The sequence below is a fragment of the Euprymna scolopes genome, chromosome 24 (genome assembly GCF_053919585.1).
Source record: "Euprymna scolopes isolate OS-2025 chromosome 24, ASM5391958v1, whole genome shotgun sequence".
NCBI lineage: Eukaryota > Metazoa > Mollusca > Cephalopoda > Sepiida > Sepiolidae > Euprymna > Euprymna scolopes.
Window position 1 is genome coordinate 83,605,429 of NC_136505.1, and position 23,527 is coordinate 83,628,955.

General features: G+C 33.0%; 1 protein-coding gene across 3 annotated transcripts in view; it reads left to right on the plus strand.

The window, feature by feature from the left end:
* Positions 1-23,527, plus strand: part of LOC145246813 (alkaline ceramidase 3-like) — a 213,659-nt gene that overhangs the window by 134,883 nt on the left and 55,249 nt on the right. For 2 of the 3 annotated variants that reach the window (XM_080108632.1, XM_080108633.1), the window contains one exon: positions 6,707-6,817. The exons of the other annotated variant lie outside the window; for it this stretch is intronic. In XM_080108632.1, coding sequence (XP_079964758.1) covers positions 6,707-6,817 — 111 coding nt within the window. The remainder of the gene's footprint in view (positions 1-6,706; positions 6,818-23,527) is intronic. 3 annotated transcript variants of the gene reach the window in all.

Consider the following 23,527-nt stretch of genomic DNA (forward strand, 5'->3'; position numbering starts at 1 on the left):
GTTCATTCCCTATCGACTTCAAAACGGCTGGGACTTAAAAAATAATTTTTACACAAATATATTTGTGTCAGGGAGTGTTATTGGATGGATTTTGTATTAGAATATTCCAATAAGTTTTAAAAATCGATAATCAGAAAAATACAATTAAAAAAAGAAACAGTCCGATTTTGACCAAATTTAACATCTTTATACAGCCTAACATCACAAGTGCATTTGATAAGTTTTATCACCGCACAAGCAGATGGACCAGGTATATGCGGTTAAAAAACGAATGTTTCTACTTTGAGCAGAATTGAACCATAATTCTTGAGTTTTACATTTTAAACTTTAATTCACAAATTATATATTCAACAGGTTCTCTACTGTGCAATGTAGGCTACAATGTTTTTGGAGTAAGTCACTGCAGGAACGTATGTGAAGCTTTTTTCTGATTTCACAGATTTCGGTAACAATAAAGTATTGGAAGTGTGGAATATTCATTGACCCTCACTTAGTCCCATAAAATGTGTTTCCTTGTTAGTTCAAACTTTTCCATAAAACGTTGGTCCATGTTAAAAAAATATATATATCTAATTCAAATTAATTCTTTTCATAAAGTCGTTAATCACATGCTTTTTTTTTTTTATAGAAAAAAATAAAATAAAATTTACCAAAAAGAAAACTGCATAATTAAAAACAAAAAACAAACAAAATGCAGTAAATATACTACCAGTCATTGCTGGAACATAGAAATGCTCAGATTGGTGTCAGAGATATCCTTTCCACTTTCGTTCAAACAACCATCTATGAGAAGGAAAACTGTGATACCATCTTAGCTTAAATTGATGTGCCAGTGTTGTTTTTTTTTTATGTTATGGACCGTGTCAGGATTGTGATATATTTGGTCATTGTAACGTGAAGCTATAATCTTCAGAAAAAAGTTTGCATGTGTTTGCAAGGCGGACACAGACATGGTGTACAAGCAACTTGTTGGACACAGAACTGTGTGCACATAAATAGGATCTTACTGCTAAAGTGTCTATCTCTGAATTGTCTCTAAAAATCTTCTAAATCACAGTTTAAGGCTGACTCATTTCTTGTTTCGATCCTTTTCTTCGCCCAAGTTCAACTGTCTTTTTATTCTTTACTTCTTTTTCTCGGTTCTCCTTTTCTTCCCTTTCTCTCTTATTTCTTCTCCTTTTCTTCCCTTTCTCTCTTATTTCTTCTCCTTTTCTTCCCTTTCTCTCTTATTTCTTCTCCCTTTACTAGAATTGAAAAACTTCCATTTTTTCAACACCTTCTCGAATTCCTTATTTTGATTACCCAGATTATCAACAGCTAAATCTCATAGTGTTGCTGATCTGTGGAACTCAATCAATTCATCTGTTTTCATTTCTTTTGCTTAATGTCTTTCTACCTAATCTCTTCCAGTGGTCCTAGTCGTGTTTGTGGGGGTCGTTCTATAGTATTACACTCATGCTCTGTTTCATATGTTTTAGATGTCTTGCTTGGTTTGTATACGTTTTATTGTATATCCATTCTATAGTATTACACGAAATGTTTTAGATGTCTTGTATATCAGTTAATTTTGACTGAAGTTTCTTCCCTATGGATTGAAATCATAATTTCTAGAAAGAATTTACTAAAGAATATCTCTAAATCAACACCGTATTCCACTTAGGCATGTGACCAGTGGATTAAATAAAGGCTACAGTTTGGAATGTAGACTTATTCTTTGACTTGCCTTTGTTGCTCAGTGGAATTTTTGTTACAGTTTAGATAGGTAATAAATATTTGTTATGATACAAAATTTTAATATGGCTATATACAGACCATATTTATTTTTAAACATGATTAATTAAAAAAAATAAAAGGACGAAAATGACTAGCTAATCAGTTTGCCGAATATAGCTAAATCGAAATTAGAATTACGATTAAGAAACAACAAAATATGATGGATTATGGAGATTAAAGCAAAGAAAAGAAGAGAAAAAGCATGTAAACATTCGCCATACAAATTATATGCCATCGGATATTTTAAATAATACTTATGGTGCGTCCACCACTGAGCACTTTATAGATAACCATTCCTGCGGCTTTAATTTCAATATCGACTTATTTAATCTTCTAAGTAAGTTGCACTTACCCTATCATTTGAAGAATGTAGAAATCATTACTTTGCAATCAAAGAGAATAGCTTCTTGGACTTAATGTGGTTTCTATTTTATTCCTTTTTTCCCTTTTCCCTCACCACAATCTCCATTTCACCATATTTTTCTTCTCTCTTAATCGTAATCCTAATCTCGATTTAACTCTCCTGAGCAAAGTTTGAAACCAATTAGCTAGCGCTTTCCATCTTTTTCTTTTTAATAATGTTTCAAAATAAATAACTATCACTATGTCCATTACTGCATGTTACAGACAACCAGTGTAATATGTTCATACAAGTGCATGTATCAATGAATTAGTAATATATTTTGTTGACATGTAAGATGTTGCTCAGTGGATAGTGACGTGGCTGTTTCTTTATTCTTTTTGCAGTTATCTTCATATAACAGTGATTGTAAGTTATAAAAATATTACAGCATAAAATCATTTGAGGTTTAACAAAGATTTCATCTTTTATTCTCTACATTATACATACATGATACTCTCAAATTATTCCCCATATCAGGAACGGGAGCAGCTGTTCCAAATATAACCGTTTTTTCTCATGGTCAAAAAAATAAAATAATGATCTCACCAGCTAATCTGCTACTTACTGACTTCATGTTTGTGATGCAATATCTTAATATGTAGCCATAACTCTAACTGGATTTTTAATGGAAAATACAATCTTTGTGCTTAAACTAACCTCACGTGGAATTTTCCGTTTGTAACCTTGCTTTTACACATCCACCATCTGATCTTGCTACAGAAACTCCTAGAAGAAAGCCAATCAATATGTAAAAAAAAAAAATGCAAGGAAAATTGTTGGATAAATGTAAACGTAGTATGAATCAGTTATTTATTTATTTATTTCCGGAAATAATTAAATGAGGTGTTATTTTATTTATTTATTTTTTTGATTTCTTTTGAAGTATTTCATTCTTGCAGGAATTTTAATATTGAGATTTGCTTGAAAACAAAACAGCAAAATTTTAATGAATAAAAGCCGGGGTGCATGGCGATGCCGACGTGTTTGGAGGTGTGTGATGAGCAAAAAAAAAAAAAATGTGATAGTAAGCATGCTCGAACCTGCGAAGGAGGAAAAGAATGTGAAAAAAAAAAAAAATCGTGGCATCTCTCGCCAAACTGGAAGTGGCGAAAGTTTAAATTAAGACTAGTCAATCGAAAAGAGGGGATGACTTTCGAAAAGTTCAGCGAAAATAGTGATCCCTCCTTGTAGAAAAGTGCCAATTTGAGGGTGAAGGAAATAATGTTTTTAGCCAATTCTTTGATAGTTGTCGTCCGAAGGGTTGAGCTTCGAAGTGGTACCGATCTTGTGAATATCTGTTGCCTCTGTCTAAAGTTTAAGGCAGACATACATACATTTAGACAGACAGGTGGGATTTATATTATAGATTAGCAGCATTGTTTTTCTGTTTCTTAGAAAATGTGCTAAGGTTTATATTGTTTTTATTTGTTGTTTGCATTCATTGATTGTTGCCAGGTAATCAAGGTGTAAACACGTACTCAACAGACATATATGTATGTGTCTATATGTGTATGTATATAAATAAATAAATAAAATGTATGAATTACAGAAGATCAGAACAACATTGGAACCGTCGGTTTCAAATCCAAACAAAAGGACCCTAAAATTGATCTTTTATTTAACTCTCTTTAGTCTCTGTTCTGGTAAAGGTGATCAATATAAGTTCTCTTTGTATCGATTTGAAACCGACAGTACTGTTGTTGTTCTGATCTTCTATAATCTATATAAATAAAATATAAAGAATGCATGTAAATATTTAACCGATAAACTCTTAAACTACTGATCACATAACACTGAAATTAACAAGAAATAGTAATTATACACCAAGGATGGTTTATAATGAATAAAGGCAACATTGGGTCTCCTTGCTAGCATATATATATATATATATATATATATATATATATATATGCCAGAAGATAAACATCTTGATTAATAACTAATCAATATTTGATTAATTTTTTCACAGGTTTTCATGAAAATCTTTTTTCTGCTGAATCAAACGGGTTTTATATCCACTTCAATCTCTTCTGATTAATCTTTTGTATATAATCTTAAATGTTGAATAAGAATGTTATTTCATTCTTATTTGAGAATACAGTTGAGAAAGTAGAAAAACTGTATGAGAGAAAGATTTTTAGAATTTACTTTGTAAGAAGAATGATAAATTGCAAATTATTAAATCGTGTTCAAATAATTTGCTCACATCAAATTTGTTTACACCAAATAAATATCACAAAATTTCTTCCTAAATTTACTTGATTTGCCATATTTTTTTTATTCTTAGGTTACCATTTATTCTGATATACATGCGATTTTATATATACACACAAGAATGATACCCATCCTAAATTACTGCCATATCTCCATGCATACTCCACTCTATAATAAAGACCGATGTGTATTTAAATACACACAATTTTTATTTAGATGCATCTATTGTTAACTTCTTGTGCCTTTTTAATAGTCTTATTTTTTATTTAAAATATTAAAACGTTGTTTTAAGGAGAATTGCTTCCCATCACCTTGGAAAACCTCATCAGTATGCCCTGTATTTAAGGATTCAGGTGATCGCTCATCTCTCCCTCAGTACAGGCCAATGTCTCCTGTGCGTCATGAGTAAGTTGCTGGAATCTGTGTTAAATAGAGAAGTAATCAGCTATCTCAGCAAAAATTACCTTCTTAGTGACACACAATATGGTTTCCGTTCTGCTAGATCTACAGCAGATGTGCTTACAGTTATATCTCATAGGATTAGCGAATCTCTCGACAGAGGCTACCTTTCCTAGGGCAATTGCTCTTGACATATCAAAGGCCTTTGATAGAGTATGGCATAAAGGTTTACTTCACAAGATCTCCAGCTACGGTAAATATCTGGAAATGTCTTCTCAATTATTAAATCATTTCTCTCTGATAGGTTCATAAGAGTAGTGGTTGATGGGCAGAAATCAGAAGCCTACAGTATTAATGCTGGAATCCCTCAGGGGTCCATCCTGGGCCCAGCTCTCTTCCTGATCTACATAAATGATCTTCCAAATCACATCCTTACATCATTCGTAGACATTTATGCTGATGACACTACTATCTATGGTAGCACATCTAAGACCGTAAAATACCAAATTCTCTTCGATTCTCTCTCCTCTGATCTTGAGCAAGTGGTACAATGAAGAAAGAGGTGGCTTGTTACTTTTAATGCATCTAAAACCAAGCTTTTATCTTTACATCATCAATGCTCTGACCCCATCTGGCATCAATTGAAATGAATGGCTCTCGTCTTGGGGAGGCCTCATGTTTTGACAAGCTTCTTGGCTTGACCTTTACTCCTGATCTTAAATGGAACACATACATTAAATCCGTTGCCAAGGCTGGAAAAATGGTGGGATCCTTCTATCGATCTAGATGATATCTCACTGCTGATGCAATTCTCTATCTGTGTAAGAACCAGGTACAGCCAAGAATGGAGTACTGTTGCCACATCTGGGCAGGAGCTGCTAGAAAGGATTTATCCTGCCTTGATAGAGTTCAAAATAGACTTTGTAGCCTTGTAGGGGATGTCCTTTTCTCTTCCCTGTAACCTCTTTCTCATAGAAGAGATGTTGTGAGTTTGTCTCTGCTTTATCGTTATTTTCATGGCAAGTGCTCGAATGAGCTCCAATCTATGATCCCCCCCTTGCTAAACTTTCACAAGAAACCCCTGTCTAGCAGAAAAGACTATCAACAATTTCCCCCACTCTTTATCTGTGCCTAAACCTAAACATAGATTCCATGAACAAAGCTTCTTTCGTAGAAGTGCGCGCATATGGAATTTTCTTCTGCTTTTCTGCTTTCTAGCTGACTATAATATGGTCTTCAAGTCCAACGTAAACAAGTTTTTTATGACTCGTTCCATTTAAGTTAACAAATTTACTGAATGTCCATTATTAACAATTACTATATTGTCCAATTTCTACTGTACGCTCTTTAACCCTTATCCTCGAGTGGCCTCTTGGCCTAGATAAGTGATGATACCTATGTAAACAAAAAAAAAAAAAAAATCCTTCCACATTTTAGCACCAAAAGGTAAAATCTGAAATGTTGCATATCCAAGTGTTTGCTGCATTTAAATTAAATTTACTTTAAATATTTAGTATTTTTACCCAATTTCCTCAGGCAGGATTTTCGTTTGGATACATTTAAATGCCTCATAATTTCAATATATTTTTATTTATCTAAAATCTCAAACTTTGCATATCTGCAATTCTAAACGTACTTTAAGAATGAGTTCAAGATTGAAAGTGGTCATTTTGATTTTTTTTTTTTTTTTTGTATTTCCAGGAACAGGGTTTGGTTTGCTTAAAAACCTACGCTTTTATTCACGTCATGTGAAATGATAATAGAGTTAAGAAATAGAAGTGATGTATATTCTGGGATAGGATGTGACTGTCTGTATATTTTAAATTATTTTTATCTATGTCCCCCACTTAGCACAATCCTGGGTAAATACGGCTAGTTTTCAACATAAAATTATTATTTTTTTTTTCTTACTTCCAGGGAATACAATTAGTAACATAGTGATGATCATCCCTCCTGTTATGTTGGCTATATTGGCGCTCAAGCAGAAATTAGAAGCAAGACTTGTGCTGTGTAATGTCAGCCTTTTAAGTAAGTAAATATTTATTTTTCCACCCTTTCTTCTTTTCTCATTTACTTTCTCTCTCTCTCCCTTCCTGTACACATATGTAATGCTGTTTAGTGGGTTGTGCAGTCATAATAAATGCAGGTAACAAGTTGCACAGTTGTGATGCATGCGAGTAATGAGTTGCACAGTCATAATGCACATGAGTAATGAGTTGCACAGTCATAATGCACGTGAGTAATGAGTTGCACAGTCGTAATGCACATGAGTAATGAGTTGCACAGTCGTAATGCATGCGAGTAACGAGTTGCGCAGTCGTAATGCATGCGAGTAACGAGTTGCGCAGTCGTAATGCATGCGAGTAACGAGTTGCGCAGTCGTAATGCATGCGAGTAACGAGTTGCACAGTCGTAATGCATGCAAGTAACGAGTTGCGCAGTTGTAATGCATGCGAGTAATGAGTTGCACAGTCATAATGCACGTGAGTAATGAGTTGCACAGTCCTAATGCATACTACTAGTGAGAAATATTTAACTAAAAGAAGAAAAACCACAGAAGAAATTTCAAATATCTCTTGTTTAGGGTTAACATGTATGAGTTTCTACTGCTGTTGTTATGAATCACTTAAGATCTTCTAGAAATCAATGACTTCCATACACGGAACCCCTCAGCAGTAGTTTTTCTTAACGCTGTTGATTATTTTTCAAGTGGTGTTTTGTTACAAAGGACCAGGATATCGATATAGACATTGTGAGGTTAAATTGGTTTTCTGAGCATCTCATGGACAGTTAAGGATTTTGTACTTTTCAGCTAATGGATGGTGTTTGGTTCAACTTGTGTTTTGATTTGGTCGGACCAAGAATTCTGATTTGAAAGTGTTTTGTTTAGTAGAAAAAAAATAGTATCACCTTCAAAGAATAAACCTCTGTTATTGTTCTGGGGTAGTTGACACCCTATATTCATGATAATATGGACCCGTCTGACCCTATGAAAGCCAGACATTTCTGCTCTTAGTTTAACTACATGTAATGAACACCAAGACTTTTTCACCTGAATATTGTGACTCCTAATCCTTACATTGGCAACGTAAGGATTTGAAAAAAAGAACCCACAAGAATCTCCTCTGGAAAACAACCAACTTCTGGTCAATAAACTCGTATTTCTACCTGCTTTGAAAAAGTAAATGGTGGTTCCACAAAGTGTTTTCACCGACAAAAAAAGGAAAAACAAAAAACTACCTCACCTCGGGGCCCTGTCGGTGGGGCATTAGAATACGCGGACTGCCCCCCTGCAGAGGGTAAAAGTCCCTCAATGGGGGTCCTGGATATGACCTTAAACTATATCCGATGGTGAGGCCCCAGCTTGCGGGTTTTGGGGAGTGTGGAGCCACCCTTTAATTGCCATTGCTCCCAGGTCCACTCTGACCCGGAGTGGTAGTACCTGTTAGGGTCCCAACTATGGGTTAAATAGAAACTGACTTGCAAAAAACAAATATATTCTATTAAAAAAATTTTCTTCAAAATCACCGGATTCGACATTAAATAGCCTGAAAAGGGTTGATATGCCGTAAACCAACCAACCAACCAACCAACCAACCAACCAACCAACCTCACCTCGGGGGAAAATGTATTTTTCAAAATGCCGTGAGTAGAAAAAATACAACGCTTTCTATTGCTAAAAAAATTCAGTTAATTCATTTCTAACGTTCAATGACATTTTTTTTCTCTTTATCCAAAAGTCTTTATTTGTGAACTTCAAAAAAAATTTTCTTTTTCTGTTGGGCTGATCCCATTTTTTGCTTGTACAAATATCGCAATATTTCCTTTTGGCAAAAAGCCATACTCGGTGCAATTCTTTGTTTTATAAATGAACATTTACTAATATTAAAATATGCCGTCACTAAGAAACATTAAGACGTCTTCATCAAAACAAGAAAGACATTGATCAGGCCTTGCGATCGACTTTATATGCCATCAAACACACTACATGTACATTGCTGATGTTTCAACGCATTTCATATATACTTTTATATTGAGGAGTTTAGCTCCCAAATTTCATATACACTTATATATTGAGGAGTTTAGCTCCCAAATTTCATATACACTTTTATATTGAGGAGTTTAGCTCCCAAATTTCATATACACTTTTATATTGAGGAGTTTAGCTCCCAAATTTCATATACACTTATATATTCAGGAGTTTAGCTCCCAAATTTCATATACACTTATATATTCAGGAGTTTAGCTCCCAAATTTCATATACACTTATATATTCAGGAGTTTAGCTCCCAAATTTCATATACACTTATATATTGAGGAGTTTAGCTCCCAAATTTCATATACACTTTTATATTGAGGAGTTTAGCTCCCAAATTTCATATACACTTATATATTCAGGAGTTTAGCTCCCAAATTTCATATACACTTATATATTCAGGAGTTTAGCTCCCAAATTTCATATACACTTATATATTCAGGAGTTTAGCTCCCAAATTTCATATACACTTATATATTCAGGAGTTTAGCTCCCAAATTTCATATACACTTATATATTGAGGAGTTTAGCTCCCAAATTTCATATACACTTATATATTCAGGAGTTTAGCTCCCAAATTTTATATACACTTATATATTCAGGAGTTTAGCTCCCAAATTTCATATACACTTATATATTCAGGAGTTTAGCTCCCAAATTTTATATACACTTATATATTCAGGAGTTTAGCTCCCAAATTTCATATACACTTATATATTCAGGAGTTTAGCTCCCAAATTTTATATACACTTATATATTCAGGAGTTTAGCTCCCAAATTTTATATACACTTATATATTGAGGAGTTTAGCTCCCAAATTTCATATACACTTTTATATTGAGGAGTTTAGCTCCCAAATTTCATATACACTTATATATTGAGGAGTTTAGCTCCCAAATTTCATATACACTTATATATTGAGGAGTTTAGCTCCCAAATTTTATATACACTTATATATTCAGGAGTTTAGCTCCCAAATTTCATATACACTTATATATTCAGGAGTTTAGCTCCCAAATTTTATATACACTTATATATTCAGGAGTTTAGCTCCCAAATTTCATATACACTTATATATTGAGGAGTTTAGCTCCCAAATTTCATATACACTTATATATTCAGGAGTTTAGCTCCCAAATTTTATATACACTTATATATTCAGGAGTTTAGCTCCCAAATTTCATATACACTTATATATTCAGGAGTTTAGCTCCCAAATTTTATATACACTTATATATTCAGGAGTTTAGCTCCCAAATTTCATATACACTTATATATTCAGGAGTTTAGCTCCCAAATTTTATATACACTTATATATTCAGGAGTTTAGCTCCCAAATTTTATATACACTTATATATTGAGGAGTTTAGCTCCCAAATTTCATATACACTTTTATATTGAGGAGTTTAGCTCCCAAATTTCATATACACTTATATATTGAGGAGTTTAGCTCCCAAATTTCATATACACTTATATATTGAGGAGTTTAGCTCCCAAATTTTATATACACTTATATATTCAGGAGTTTAGCTCCCAAATTTCATATACACTTATATATTCAGGAGTTTAGCTCCCAAATTTTATATACACTTATATATTCAGGAGTTTAGCTCCCAAATTTCATATACACTTATATATTCAGGAGTTTAGCTCCCAAATTTCATATACACTTATATATTGAGGAGTTTAGCTCCCAAATTTTATATACACTTATATATTGAGGAGTTTAGCTCCCAAATTTCATATACACTTTTATATTGAGGAGTTTAGCTCCCAAATTTCATATACACTTTTATATTGAGGAGGTTAGCTCCCAAATTTCATATACACTTATATATTGAGGAGTTTAGCTCCCAAATTTCATATACACTTATATATTGAGGAGTTTAGCTCCCAAATTTCATATACACTTATATATTGAGGAGTTTAGCTCCCAAATTTTATATACACTTATATATTCAGGAGTTTAGCTCCCAAATTTCATATACACTTATATATTGAGGAGTTTAGCTCCCAAATTTCATATACACTTATATATTGAGGAGTTTAGCTCCCAAATTTCATATACACTTATATATTGAGGAGTTTAGCTCCCAAATTTCATATACACTTATATATTGAGGAGTTTAGCTCCCAAATTTCATATACACTTATATATTGAGGAGTTTAGCTCCCAAATTTCATATACACTTATATATTGAGGAGTTTAGCTCCCAAATTTTATATACACTTATATATTCAGGAGTTTAGCTCGCAAATTTCATATACACTTATATATTGAGGAGTTTAGCTCCCAAATTTCATATACACTTATATATTGAGGAGTTTAGCTCCCAAATTTCATATACACTTATATATTGAGGAGTTTAGCTCCCAAATTTCATATACACTTATATATTGAGGAGTTTAGCTCCCAAATTTCATATACACTTATATATTGAGGAGTTTAGCTCCCAAATTTTATATACACTTATATATTCAGGAGTTTAGCTCCCAAATTTCATATACACTTATATATTCAGGAGTTTAGCTCCCAAATTTCATATACACTTATATATTCAGGAGTTTAGCTCCCAAATTTCATATACACTTATATATTGAGGAGTTTAGCTCCCAAATTTCATATACACTTATATATTCAGGAGTTTAGCTCCCAAATTTTATATACACTTATATATTCAGGAGTTTAGCTCCCAAATTTCATATACACTTATATATTCAGGAGTTTAGCTCCCAAATTTCATATACACTTATATATTGAGGAGTTTAGCTCCCAAATTTTATATACACTTATATATTCAGGAGTTTAGCTCCCAAATTTCATATACACTTATATATTCAGGAGTTTAGCTCCCAAATTTCATATACACTTATATATTCAGGAGTTTAGCTCCCAAATTTCATATACACTTATATATTGAGGAGTTTAGCTCCCAAATTTCATATACACTTATATATTCAGGAGTTTAGCTCCCAAATTTCATATACACTTATATATTCAGGAGTTTAGCTCCCAAATTTCATATACACTTATATATTGAGGAGTTTAGCTCCCAAATTTCATATACACTTATATATTAAGGAGTTTAGCTCCCAAATTTTATATACACTTATATATTCAGGAGTTTAGCTCCCAAATTTCATATACACTTATATATTCAGGAGTTTAGCTCCCAAATTTTATATACACTTATATATTCAGGAGTTTAGCTCCCAAATTTCATATACACTTATATATTCAGGAGTTTAGCTCCCAAATTTTATATACACTTATATATTCAGGAGTTTAGCTCCCAAATTTCATATACACTTATATATTCAGGAGTTTAGCTCGCAAATATTTACGTCTTTTACATTAACATTTCTCCAGAAAAAAAAAACAAGCAAACAACAAAGGAAACAAATTAAAAACATACGGAAGTTTATTTGTAAATTATTTTATCTTTTCCATGTGATTTGATGACATAAGTAAAAAATACGGAAGTTTATTGAACGAAATATAACAAACTTAATTTTTAACAACTATTTTATTTCCTTAACATATTCCTTTTAATAAAACTACGTATTTTTTTTCGATACAAATGATAATAAAAAAACACACTATTATTTGGAAGCTAAACTCTTAAGTACATAAATATATCTGAAATGCGTCGGTTTAAAACATCAAATCTACACAAGCACACAAAATATAATTATAATGACGTGTAATTACCTCTGGACTAAATTGAAGAGGTTGGCTCCCAAATAGTTGCGTTTCTTTAATTATTATGCTGAAAAAAAATTACGGAAATTTATTGTTAAAAAATACTAACTTATTTCTTGCCTACAATTTTACTCCCAAATATTTGCGTCTCTTACATCAAGAATTCTCCAAAAAATATGGAATTTTATTGAACGAAATAAAGTGAACTTATTTTTTGCCAACTATTTTATTTCTGCAACATATTTCCTTTAGTAAAATTATGTAACTTTTTTTTAACAAATCGTATTAAAAAACATGCAATTATTTGAAAGCAGAACTTTTCAATATATAAATATATATGAAATGCATCGATTTAAAACATCACCAATCTACACAAGCACACAAAATATAACTATAATGATGTGTAAAATACATAAATGTTTATATGTTTACGTGCCCAATTTGTTTTTCCAATTTGTTTTTTTTGCTTGTGAAAATCTGGCTATAGTTATCAATTTGACCTTTTTTGGCCCTTTTTCTGAAAGATTTAGCTACAAATATTCAGTAGAGTATGGCAACCCATTTAGGATCAGCTCTTGGACATGTTTACCTTTTTAGAACTTTTAAAACACACATAACTTATAGATTGCAAATTAAAAAAAAAAAAAAAGATTGATGGACCTGAGCAATCATTCTCCTACCATTTACTTTTCTTATTTTTCACATATTCGTAAATTTTACAGGGTATCAACAGCGTCCTACTATAGTGGACACCCACTTTCTGGCCACCCAAATTGTTAATGTTGCCACTAGCATTTAGATTTTTCCTTTTCAATTTTTTTGCAAATTTTTACAGCGCTTTTCATAGATTACAAGTTTAGTTTTCACATTTCCAAAATACCTTGGAAAAAATTGAATACCAACAGAAAAGGAAAACAGGCTAGGCGTGCAGCATTAACAACTGACATGAAAAACAAAGGGTGTGTTCCATTTATTAAAACGCTATCATTGCAAAGTGATCCCCGACTATTACAGTTATTAACAATACTACTTTAAATTTATATTTATTTATCTGAAAATTAAGTCGGCACTCGATACTTGCTAGAAAAATTTATGACAAAGTTAAAAGGAAAAATTTCAAGGCTACAAGAATCATTGTTTAGGTCTGCAGGTGAAAGAACAGAATAATCACAGCACCAGGCAACGCCGGTACATGGGTCCTGCTACTTAATTTAATAAAGATACAAAACACGAACAATATAGTATAAAAACAAACAAACCAGGAAGTAAAGTTTCCCAGGCATTATCTGGTAGAGACAGTTAATCCTTCAGCCATTTTCTTTCATCATAGTTTTTGTATATCGTGAACTTGTTTATGCTTGTTTACAACTTTACTAAAAGGTCTGTAGATGAATTTCTAATCAAGTCTAAAACATTAACTGAATTGAGTTGTTATAATTTGGATGCTTTTAATTAAATGGATTTTTTTTTTAAAACTTCGTCACATTGGGAGAATTGCCAGTCAAATTAATGCAGCATATTAAAACCAACATATTTTGTTCAAAAACAGAAACAATTGTTTTTTGCTTTCCAAGGACATCTGTTTGAAAGAAGAGGTGTCTAATTGGTTTTGTTAGATGAGGGAAAAGTGAACTGTATATTTATTGTTTTTCTTCTCCGTGTATTTTATTTACTTATTTTTTTTAAAATATGTTCAAGATTTTTGTAAGAATATTGAAGAGACAAACCGTTATTAAATATATATATATATATATTCATGCACAGATGATGATGTTATAATCATCAGATCACTATGGACGTCTCCACATTTAAGAATAAATGTTTAAATTTCAACAGTATTTCTCGCGGTTAAGGTTGCCCATGTGGTTTGTTCCTTGCTAAGAGATGGCTTCGTGGCTGGGTGTGAATTTCCCAACTGGCAGTAATCTTGTCACCCTGCATTGATGATTCTCGAAAGGATGAAACACTAGTGTCAGTAATAATTATATATATATACTAGCTGTATCCGGCCACGCGTTGCTGTGGCTTAGTTTGTTAAAATGGAATGCATTCCTCAAGAAAAATTGCATTTTGTTTGTTTATTTTTATTTTTTGCAATTTTTTTAATCAATAAAAGTTGTTATTACCCCCCATCCCCCCAAAAAAAAACAAATAAAAAGGTTAATTTTTTACCATAAATTGTTAGGTGAATTTTTTTTTTCAGGAAAACTTGCACTTTTTTTTTTTTTTTAAAGAAATTTGTCAGTAAACGTTTCTCTCTGAAAGCGGAATTTTTATTATAAAAAGAACAGATAAATGCTTTACATGAACACTGTAAATAGTTAGGTGAAAGTAGAGAAAAGTTTGATTCTTTTTTCAAGAGAATGTACAAATTATTTTTTTTTTAACAGATGTTCAGAAAATAAACAAAAAAATACTTCCATCATTAATTATGCAAAAAAATAAATAAAATGTTGATTTAGTGTTTCAACATTATGCTTATAAATTATGATAAAACTTGTTGAATATGTGCTGTTTTACAGTTGTTGTAAAAATGGAACGGAAACTTAAATTTCACTCCGTTTTAATCTTTCTTAATTTTTTAATTGTGCCCCCCAAACGAATATAATTAAAACAGTAACATTCAACAATTGTACTTTATGTATATAATACACAAAATATTAAAAAAAAAAAAAAAAAGTTAATAACGAAAGGGAAATAATTCCATTTTTAACCGAAAAAGTCAGTTTGGTATATCTTTTTATTATTTTTTACATGAGTCCAGCTTACCATCCACATTGGAAATGTCGACATTTATAGGTTGTCGGGTACGTTTACAACGAATAAACACTCCAATCTACCCATGTTAAGAACGGCTTTCGGAATAGACACCCCTAACCTTGTCAGCATACTCGAAAAGCTATAAAAGTTGACATGTCGAATGTGAACGATGAGTTGGACGTAATGTAAAAATGTACCGAATTTAAAAGGGAACGAAATTCAAATTTCCATTCCATTTTTACAACAACCGTAAAGCAGAGCATTCTATGCAAATTTTACCTAACTTACTGTATAAATGCTATTTTTTTAAGCAAAAAAAAAAAAAAAAAAAAAAAATATTTAGGTTTGGCTATAAACCCATTGAAAATTTACCGATATTGTAAACACATTCTGTTTACATTAAGCCTGTAGTGGTGAGACCAAAATATCCTTTTAGGGATGCTGTGTTGGCAACTGAGATTTTAAAAAAACCCGCGAGATCAGGAGAAAGAAATGTCCAGAAAATCGCTAGATTTTTAACTTTTATCGTTTGAAATTTTCCAAAATCATTAATTCACCCCCCCCCCCCCAAAAAAAAAACTCCATATTTTAACTTCCTACCATAAAAAATTATAAATATAGTATATTTAATATATAAAATGTTCGGTGTTTTCTCACTATATGTTTCTGGAATTATATTGAAGCGGTTTGCTCCCCAGAAGGCTTACATATTTTATCAGCTAGTTTTACCTGTTTTTTTCAGAGAGGGTATTTTTTTTTTTTTTGCAAGAAACAAATCATAAACTCAAACTTTTTATAATAAAAGTTAAATTGAAATATACTGCAAATTAAACATCACAATAATGGTGCAACATATTTTGAAATTAGAAAAATAAAAAAACAAAAAAACTTTGTTTTAACATGTTAAAAGTATTTAGGTTGGTAGATAATTAAATTCTACTGTATTGGTATAAGTTTTTTTTTTTTTTTTGCTGTTGTTTCTTGCTTTTTACAATTTTCGACTAAATACTTGTAAATTAATCGTGGTTTCTTAGATCGTATTTTAAACTAAACTTCGGAGGTTGGAATGCCCCCCCTCGCCTAAAATGTACTTGGAAAAATCGATTTTATAGCGAGATTTAAGAATGGTTAGCCGAAAAAAAAGGTGAAAAACAAAACAAATAATCAATAAATAATTGTTAAGAAAGGCAATAAATGCTACTTTTTTTTACTTACATGAATGAGTTTATTTTATGTTTTAAAGTATTTTCAAGCGTTTTTCTTTATTTTTTAATCTAAAATTGCGGGTGTGTGGGTGCCAAATATCTCCAGATTTTCTAGAATTGCCCGCTAGATTGCAAACGAAATCTCCAGATCTAGCAGGAAAACCGCTAAATTGGAAACACTGGTCACGTGATGGGAAGCAGTAATAAATAATTGTCCCTAAATAAAAAAAATGGCCTATCGGTACAAAGAAAACCACCTATTTATTATAGAAAAATTAAGTATAATGTTTTAATTAAAAAGAAATATATAAAAACACACATGGGTATAGTAAACATATTATACCAAAACGTGGACGCCATCCGTCCAGTGATTCTTTAGACTATTAATTGCGAACGAACCAAGAGTTAAATTTATATATATATATATATATATATATATATATATAATGTCTCACCAGTCATCGTTTTTTTCTTTATATTCCTTAATATTTTCTTGGAAGAAAATATTAACATTTTTCAAAAAGAATTCAGTAATGGTGTATACTCTGTATATTCAGGAGTTTTTTCCCCCTTGAATCATATTCAAGTTATCGCCTTTAAATCATACTGGACAATAATCGCGTGTACTCTGTTTAGAATTGAAGAAATAAAAACAAAATAATATCCACACATGTGAGATTGAAAATGATACTTTTCCTCTTTCTGGCATTGGGTCTGATGCTAGTTGGACATGTCTAATTTAGCTCTGCACCATAATATGGTTTTCGTGACTCTAACACATTAACTATCAGACGTCCTATTTACTGGTCACAACTATAGTTCTTTAATGTGGTTTCTTTTTTACTAATGCTATCTACCTAAACTGGCTTGAAAAATTAAAGTACCGAAGAGATGAGAAAAGCAGTTGTCTAATAATTTTTATCGAAATAGTGATTCAATTTACAAGCCCATTTCCCCTACTCTACCCCTCTTCCCTTTTAAATCCCGTTTTCTTCAAATCTCCTTCAATTTCTTTTGAAACTGTTTTTATATCTCATTCCTTTCTGTGCAACTTTGAACTCTTCTCCGTCTTTTGTTGAAACCATCCTTTTTTTATCTTTTTTTTTTTTTTCAAAACGCAGTTTGTTATCTGCAATTCGGATTTGCTGCCCTCAATTTTCGTTCGTGGATGCTAACCAAACGGAAATAATTCCACGATTCTGAGACTGTCTCGTTGACATGGAAGTAATTTTTATTCATCCACTCTTTTTCATTCTATGGAAATAAAAACAAATTAAAAATGCAAACGATAAAAATTGTATTTTTTATGAAATTTTTGAAACTAGCAACATTAGATTCTTCACTTACCATTTTGTAACTCAAACTGATTTTAAATGGTTTCTATAGTCATTAATAAAATTTTTAAACCACTCTTCTAAAATAAGATTATTTCCATGAGAAAAGTAGTTTGCTTGAAGTATTGCTGGTAAATAAGTATGCATATATTAAGGGTGATAGCAATGTAGAAAACCTGGAATAGTAAAAGAAATTATAAACAAAAACAAGATTTCACTTTTGCATTCCTTTTTGAGAATGGGGGATCTATCCAGAATTGATAAAAAATATTAAACCGTCTTGAATATTTTCTTTAATATTCAGCAGTAAGTCTCATGTTTATTGATGTTTTTTTTTTTTATGCAAAGGAGCTTTTGAAAAGTAATACTTCAGTTTATTTTTGTTTTTTTTTTTAAATTATTTTAAAAGAAATATTGCATCATAATCCTTTGGAATGATACCAAATTCTTTTGCATAAATCATTTTCAACCAGTGGTTTAGAGTCAATGTGTTGTTCTTGGTAATTTGTGAGCGATTGGTATTATTAATGTATAAAAATAAGAAAGTTTAGAGAATTTAAGCTTAGATAGTCTTGAAGTTTCCAGTCTTAATGTGCAAGTGTAACGTTACATGCCATTAATAAGCCATTTGTAATGTTCAATAGGGCAGATCCTTTCAGTCCAACCAGATGACCTTTAATTTTCTTGTTGACAACACAGATGAGCTGGGGTTTTCTCTCAGCCCCAAAGTCATCAGTCTGGAGCATTGTTGCGGTGGTTTGTTTCCTGTTGACTAAGGTATGACCTTATTTCTGTGCAGTTTTAAGAGGTTCACATTCCCAGGCTTTGCCTTCTCACCTTTTGAGAAGAAATCACCTGAGCATGCCTAACAGAAACTGCCGACAGGACCACCAAGGCATTTATTTGAAGGCCAATGTACTCTTTTTCTAGCATGCTGGCTTTTCAAATCCCACTTTCCCAACTTTGTCATATCTTCCGGCTGTGTAAGGGAGATAAACATACTCCTGTTGACATGTAAATAGTTGGCCAAATGTATAGTGACGTCCCTCAGTAGCAATGGAAATCATCGTAGTTGTGATAAACCATTGTTTTCACTCTATTCTCTAATTGTGATGATAGCAGCCGTTTTTAGCGGGCAGCACAACCCATAGCTTCGCTATATCTCACTCCCTATCACAAATTGTTACGTTTCCAACCCGTTTCCCTGACCAGGAAGAACAACACGCATCACTTCTAGATCTGTTTTTGACCACAGTTCCCGATGACTGCATAGCGAAGGCCCACAGCCCACTCGGGAACGCTGATCATGCAGTGATAATGGTTGAAATCGCCCTAAACTCTAGACCCAAAACTGAAGAGCCAGTGCTCAAAACAACGAGATATTATAATAAGGCTGACTGGGAAGCCATCAGGGAACTAATTAGAGATGCTCCATGGAAAAATATTTTCTCTCTCCCTGCTGAACAGTGTGCAAACGAGACCACTGACTGGTTCAAAACTGCAATCGAAGCGCATGTTCCCATGCGGAAATTTTATAGTAAGCCCCACTCTCCCCAATGGTTTACGTCGACTTGTGCAACTGCCATTACTCAAAAGCAGCATGCATACCGTAGGTTTAACCGACATAAGTCCAGTTCAAACAGACTGAAGTATATAGAAGCTAGAAATAACGCTAAGAAAGAAATAGCGACAGCTAAGAGAGAATTTACGGAAACCACTAAAAAGCGCATCGAAGCACAAAAACTAGGAACTCGAGACTTCTGGAAAATCTACAACAGTGTAGTAAATAATGGGCAATCGACAATTCCCCCACTAACCAACAATCACGAGGTTGTCTCCTCAGCAACCGACAAGGCTAACATGCTTGCCAGTCGGTTTGCCTCAAACTCCACACTGGACCCTTCCAACCACCCCCTACCTGACTTTCCTATGCGGACAGACGCCACACTAGACGATCTGAAAACCACCCCTGCTCAGGTGCATGCTATCATAAAAAACCTTGACACCTCAAAAGCATGTGGACCCGATCTTATCCCAGCTGTGCTATTAAAAAAGTGCTCAGCCGAAGTAGCTCCAGTTCTCTCCAAACTCTACAACAAATGTCTTAATGAAGCTTGCTTTCCGGGCTGTTGGAAAACTGCTTCTGTTGTACCAGTATTCAAGAATTCTGGTGAAAGGACAGACCCATCAAATTATCGCCCCATTAGCCTCCTTCCACTTTTTGCCAAAATATTTGAGACCATAATTAACCACGCTCTAATCCATCATCTTACAGATGCTAAACTACTGACTGACAAACAATATGGATTTAGACAAGCCCGTTCCACAGCAGACATCCTCACCGTGATCTCTGAACGTATATACCAATCACTGGACAAAGCGGGGGAAGGCAGAGCGGTAGCTCTAGATATATCTAAGGCTTTTGACAGGGTATGGCATGAGGGTCTCCTCAGTAAAATCAGATCATACGGTATCACTGGTAGAATACTTAACATAATTAAATCCTTCTTAGATAAGAGAAAAATCCAGGTAGTCCTCGACGGTCGCACATCTAAACAATATGATATAAATGCGGGAGTGCCCCAGGGTTCTATCCTTGGACCTCTATTGTTCCTGATATTCATAAATGACCTCCCCGACAACATTGCCTCTGAGATGGGTATATATGCTGATGACACTACACTCTATGGCAGACACGACAGGAAGACGAATGAACACATTTCTAAAGAAATGGCAGAAACACTAGAGGAAGACCTCCAATCTGTAGTGGAATGGGGACAAAAGTGGTTGGTCGCGTTCAATGCTGCCAAGACTAAACTAGTTTCATTCAATAATTACAAGAAACCCTCTCTACCACCAATAGCAATGGCCAACGACTCTTTATCTGAGAGTCCATCTTTCAAACTCCTTGGCCTAACGTTCACAGGAAACATGAGTTGGAACAATTACATTGAAGGCATTGCCAGGGCCGCTGCAAGAAAGGTGGGCTCTCTCTACCGTGCTAGAAAACTACTAACACCCGAAAGTATCCTGTACCTCTATAAGGCCACCATTCGCCCATGTATGGAGTATTGCTGCCACATCTGGGCTGGTGCATCTGCTACTAGTCTCTCGCTCCTTGACAAGGTTCAAAAGAGAGTCGCAAATCTGATAGGCCCTGAACTGGCATCTAAGCTTCAGCCTCTGTCCCATCGACGAAATGTTGCATCCCTCTGCCTGTTCTACAAGTATTTTAGTGGTGAATGCTCTGATGAACTGCAATCACTTGTGCCCCCACGACGCGAGCACCCTCGACAAACCCGACAGGCTACTAGATCCCACCCCCACACTGTAGAGGTCCCTAGATGTAAAAGATCTTTTTACTCCAATAGTTTCTTCCCCAGAACCGCAAGACTCTGGAATTCCATTCCAGGTCCCTGCTTCCCCAACAGTACTGACGTGCAGAAGTTCAAGTGTAACGTGAACCGACACCTTGCTGCCCAAATCCCTACATAGTACCCCAGTAGTTGTTGCCCCTGATAGTAGCCCCCTACACCAAAGTGGCAATTTGCCTTGTTTGGGGTGAAAATGTAATAAAAAAAAAAAAAAAAAAAAAAAAGATCTTTAAGTTTTCAAACCTTTTCAGAAATGTAGATCTAAGTTTAGCATTTATATTCCACATTCCACCAATCTGTTATGATTTAAAAAAAATTTGTTAATTGAATTTATTAGATTTTATACAAACTTTTAAGCATTGCAAGCGGGTTTCCTCTTCATGGTTCGTCTTTCAGCTAGTTTACAATTAACATGGCTCACATTCCTGATTTTGTGTTCTCTGTTCATGGAATGCTGCACACTGTTGGATGGTGAGTTGCCTCAAATCAGTCACCAAGTGCAAAGTATCAAAGAGAAAACAGTTTGAATGTAATATTAAATAAACTTATTTATGGAATGTCAATACAATAAAACCATTCCTAAGTGCCACGTGATTTTGGCACTTAAAAAGTTTTTGTTCTTTTGTAAGGGTTGTATTTTATTTGATATTCGGCAAGGTGGAGCAAACTACCAAGAAAAAGAAGGCTTTTCAAGCAGCATAGTGCTGGACAGTTCCTGTGAAATGTTAAAATCTGCATGTATGGAAACCAACTTCGAATTGGATTGGGAGTTGATGAAAAAGAGCTAATTCATTCGTTGGTCTTTTTAAGCAGTTCCTTCACTTAAATTCATCCCTTTTTGCAACCTCAGTGTGTCTTATTAATCAATTCATCTTATTTCTTCCAAGTTTTTTACCACTTCCTGGCTTCTGCTTCAGATTTTATTTGTAAGGCAATTATGACTATTACAAATTAACAAAGTATAACAGTCACTGTTTAAGAATAGCATCATTTTGGTGCTAAACTTGGCATACTGTGTGAGGTGTAAAGTTTCAATATTTGAATTTTGGAGACTAGATATACTTGTTAACAATTTTCTAGTTGGTCTGTACACTCTTTAGAACCGATCCCGGTCATAAAAATTATATGCCATAAGTATAGCTAGTTTTTATTCATACATTAGCTGTACCTACTCGGCGTTACTCGGGAGTACAAGAAAAAAAAGACTGACTTGTTTATGAAGAAATGCAAATTAAGTTTGGCAACTTGAATTTTTGTAATCAAATTATTTTCTGAAACAAGAATTTAAAATATGCGTTTTAGTACTTGACATTAATGAATTAAAAAATAAATAAGGGTGTAAATAATATCTAAATATTGCAAAATAGCAGTTTTTTAAAAATTTTTGCAGAATTCAAAGGAAATAACTAATTATGTTTACTTTAAGAATGTTCGGTAATTAAAGGAAAATATATTTCCTCTAAAAGTTTTCTTAGCTGGAAAAAATTTCTTTAGAAAAAAACTGAATTGAAATAAAAAAAATATTTCGGCCAACAACATATTAGAAGAAAAATGCTGCTCTGAATTAAGTATCAATATGTTAGATTGATTGCTCCTTAGGTCTGATTTTGAATAACTGTTAAAATAATTTTGTTAGATTTCTCAGTCGAAAAATAGGAAAGAAATTTAACCCAACGTTTTTGAAGCTATTTGTTTTAAGTCTTAAAAGAATTCGCCTAAATCTTTTTATCTTCAGGTTTTTGTTTTGTTTCTAAACTCAGTATTTGCTATTTTAAGATCAAATTACTATTAGATCACACACTTTCTTCCATTGTACATTTATTAAGTGTTATCGCTTCTTATCTACTGATGCACTTATGTCAAGCTGAAAATAGTACAGATGTTTTAATTTTACTTTCCTTTTTGCTATTCAAAATTAATACGCAAACAAAAGAATACAATGTAACGCTACAACTTATTCTAGCCAAACTTTGAAAAAGTGGAAATATAGAAATAACAGAATCACATTTTTTTTAACTTTGCAATGATTATGTCCCAATAAATTCACTTTAATTAATTAGTAAAATATTATCTGCTTGCATAATCTCCTGACAATCAAATATCTTTCCTCAATGCAATCGGTTTTCACTGTCCTGTCTTTTTGATTTATTTTAATACATTTTATTTATAATTGTTTACAAATGCTGATTCTCACATGTGGAGTGATAATCCATGAAATGAAACCAAGCAACATCTGCAATCTTAAGCTCCATTATAACAAATTGGTGTCGTTGTTTGTAATGTTATCTATTAAAGAAGGATGGAAGACTTTAACAAGGGATTGAAC